Source organism: Etheostoma cragini, chromosome 1 (genome assembly GCF_013103735.1).
Source record: "Etheostoma cragini isolate CJK2018 chromosome 1, CSU_Ecrag_1.0, whole genome shotgun sequence".
Classification (NCBI taxonomy): domain Eukaryota; kingdom Metazoa; phylum Chordata; class Actinopteri; order Perciformes; family Percidae; genus Etheostoma; species Etheostoma cragini.
In genome coordinates this window covers 6,997,818-6,999,064 of record NC_048407.1, presented here as the reverse complement: position 1 = coordinate 6,999,064, position 1,247 = coordinate 6,997,818, and the positions used below count along the sequence as shown (strand labels likewise).

General features: G+C 44.1%; 1 protein-coding gene across 2 annotated transcripts in view; it reads left to right on the top strand.

Annotated features, from left to right (window-relative positions):
• Window positions 1–1,247, top strand: part of LOC117946386 (anoctamin-9-like) — a 48,576-nt gene that overhangs the window by 25,132 nt on the left and 22,197 nt on the right. For both annotated transcript variants that reach the window (XM_034874628.1, XM_034874546.1), the window contains exon 13: window positions 77–241. In XM_034874628.1, coding sequence (XP_034730519.1) covers window positions 77–241 — 165 coding nt within the window. The remainder of the gene's footprint in view (window positions 1–76; window positions 242–1,247) is intronic.

Genomic DNA, 1,247 nt, shown 5'->3' with positions numbered 1-1,247 from the left:
ACACACACACACACACACACACACACACACACCAGTGTCAGGAAGTAAAAGCAACATGTTGGTGATTTTGTTTTAGCTGATGCTGATCATCGGTCTTGCTCATGCCCTGGTGGTGTTTCGAGTGGTCGCAGCCCCCTTGATGTCTGAGGGCAAATGGGAATTTATCAAGGACCATGCCAACATTGTGGCTGTGATACTTGGAGCTGTGCTGCACTATCTTACCATACAGATCATGACCAGGGTATGTATACCTGTATCGGAATCCTAATGCTCATGCATTCACACAATGTTGCTTGAATAGAAAGAACAAGAAAAGAACACTTTATTCCTCGTTGGGAGTATCAACACATTATTTCAATATCAGCAGATAAGCAGCCGGAAGCGTTCTGCTTTGTTTTGTTTTGCTTGTTTATTAAGGTTTATTTATCTATTTAGGAACCCTTCAAATATTGGCCATTGCCCACAGAGCACCATGAAATGCTTATAACTTGCAACCACTATCTGCCTTGTTTTAAGTTATGAGTGCAATTATCCATGTGGCAGTATTACGAGCCACAAGGCTTTAAGGCAATTACAGGTGACAGAGAGATTTAAATGAATTTGATTTAATGTTTAGTGGCAATACTACAACTCCATGGCTCAAGATTAAAAGGAGCTTGGTGTCACCAGTTCACTTGACTTACATTTTACTTACATCATTTGATATCATTATCCAGCAGTGTCTAATGGTAGGTTAGCATGAGAGGCAGAAGACACAAAGTTTAGGATATTGCACCGTCCAGCTGTGTCAGTGTGTCCTTTGTCCCCATCAATAATTGCACCAAGGTCGGGAACCAAGTTGTGCTTGTGCACTTAGGTGCCACCTGAATGAATGCAAGGAGAGGAGAAATTAGGAGGAAAGGGGAAAAAGCGAGAGGCAGGTTGAAGAATCACTGTGCGCACTGTGCATTCTCTCGTGAGGTGAACAGTAGTGATGGCCAAATGAAGCTTCGTGAACAAGTGTCTTTATTTTCTGAGCTCACTAGATGGCACTCTTGGGTTTAAGAGAAAGGTCTAAGGCTGAATCCCAATCCTTCCCCTTACCCCTTCCCCTTACTCCTTCGCCTAGCTTTTGCGCGTTCACGCGGGACCTAGTTCTGTCCCAATACCTATTACGGCCTAGGGGAAGAGGATTGACCAAGGGCTGTATGGCCCTTGGAACCTAGTGTGGACGCGACCTCACTTGAAAACAAACAGGCATCAATGGC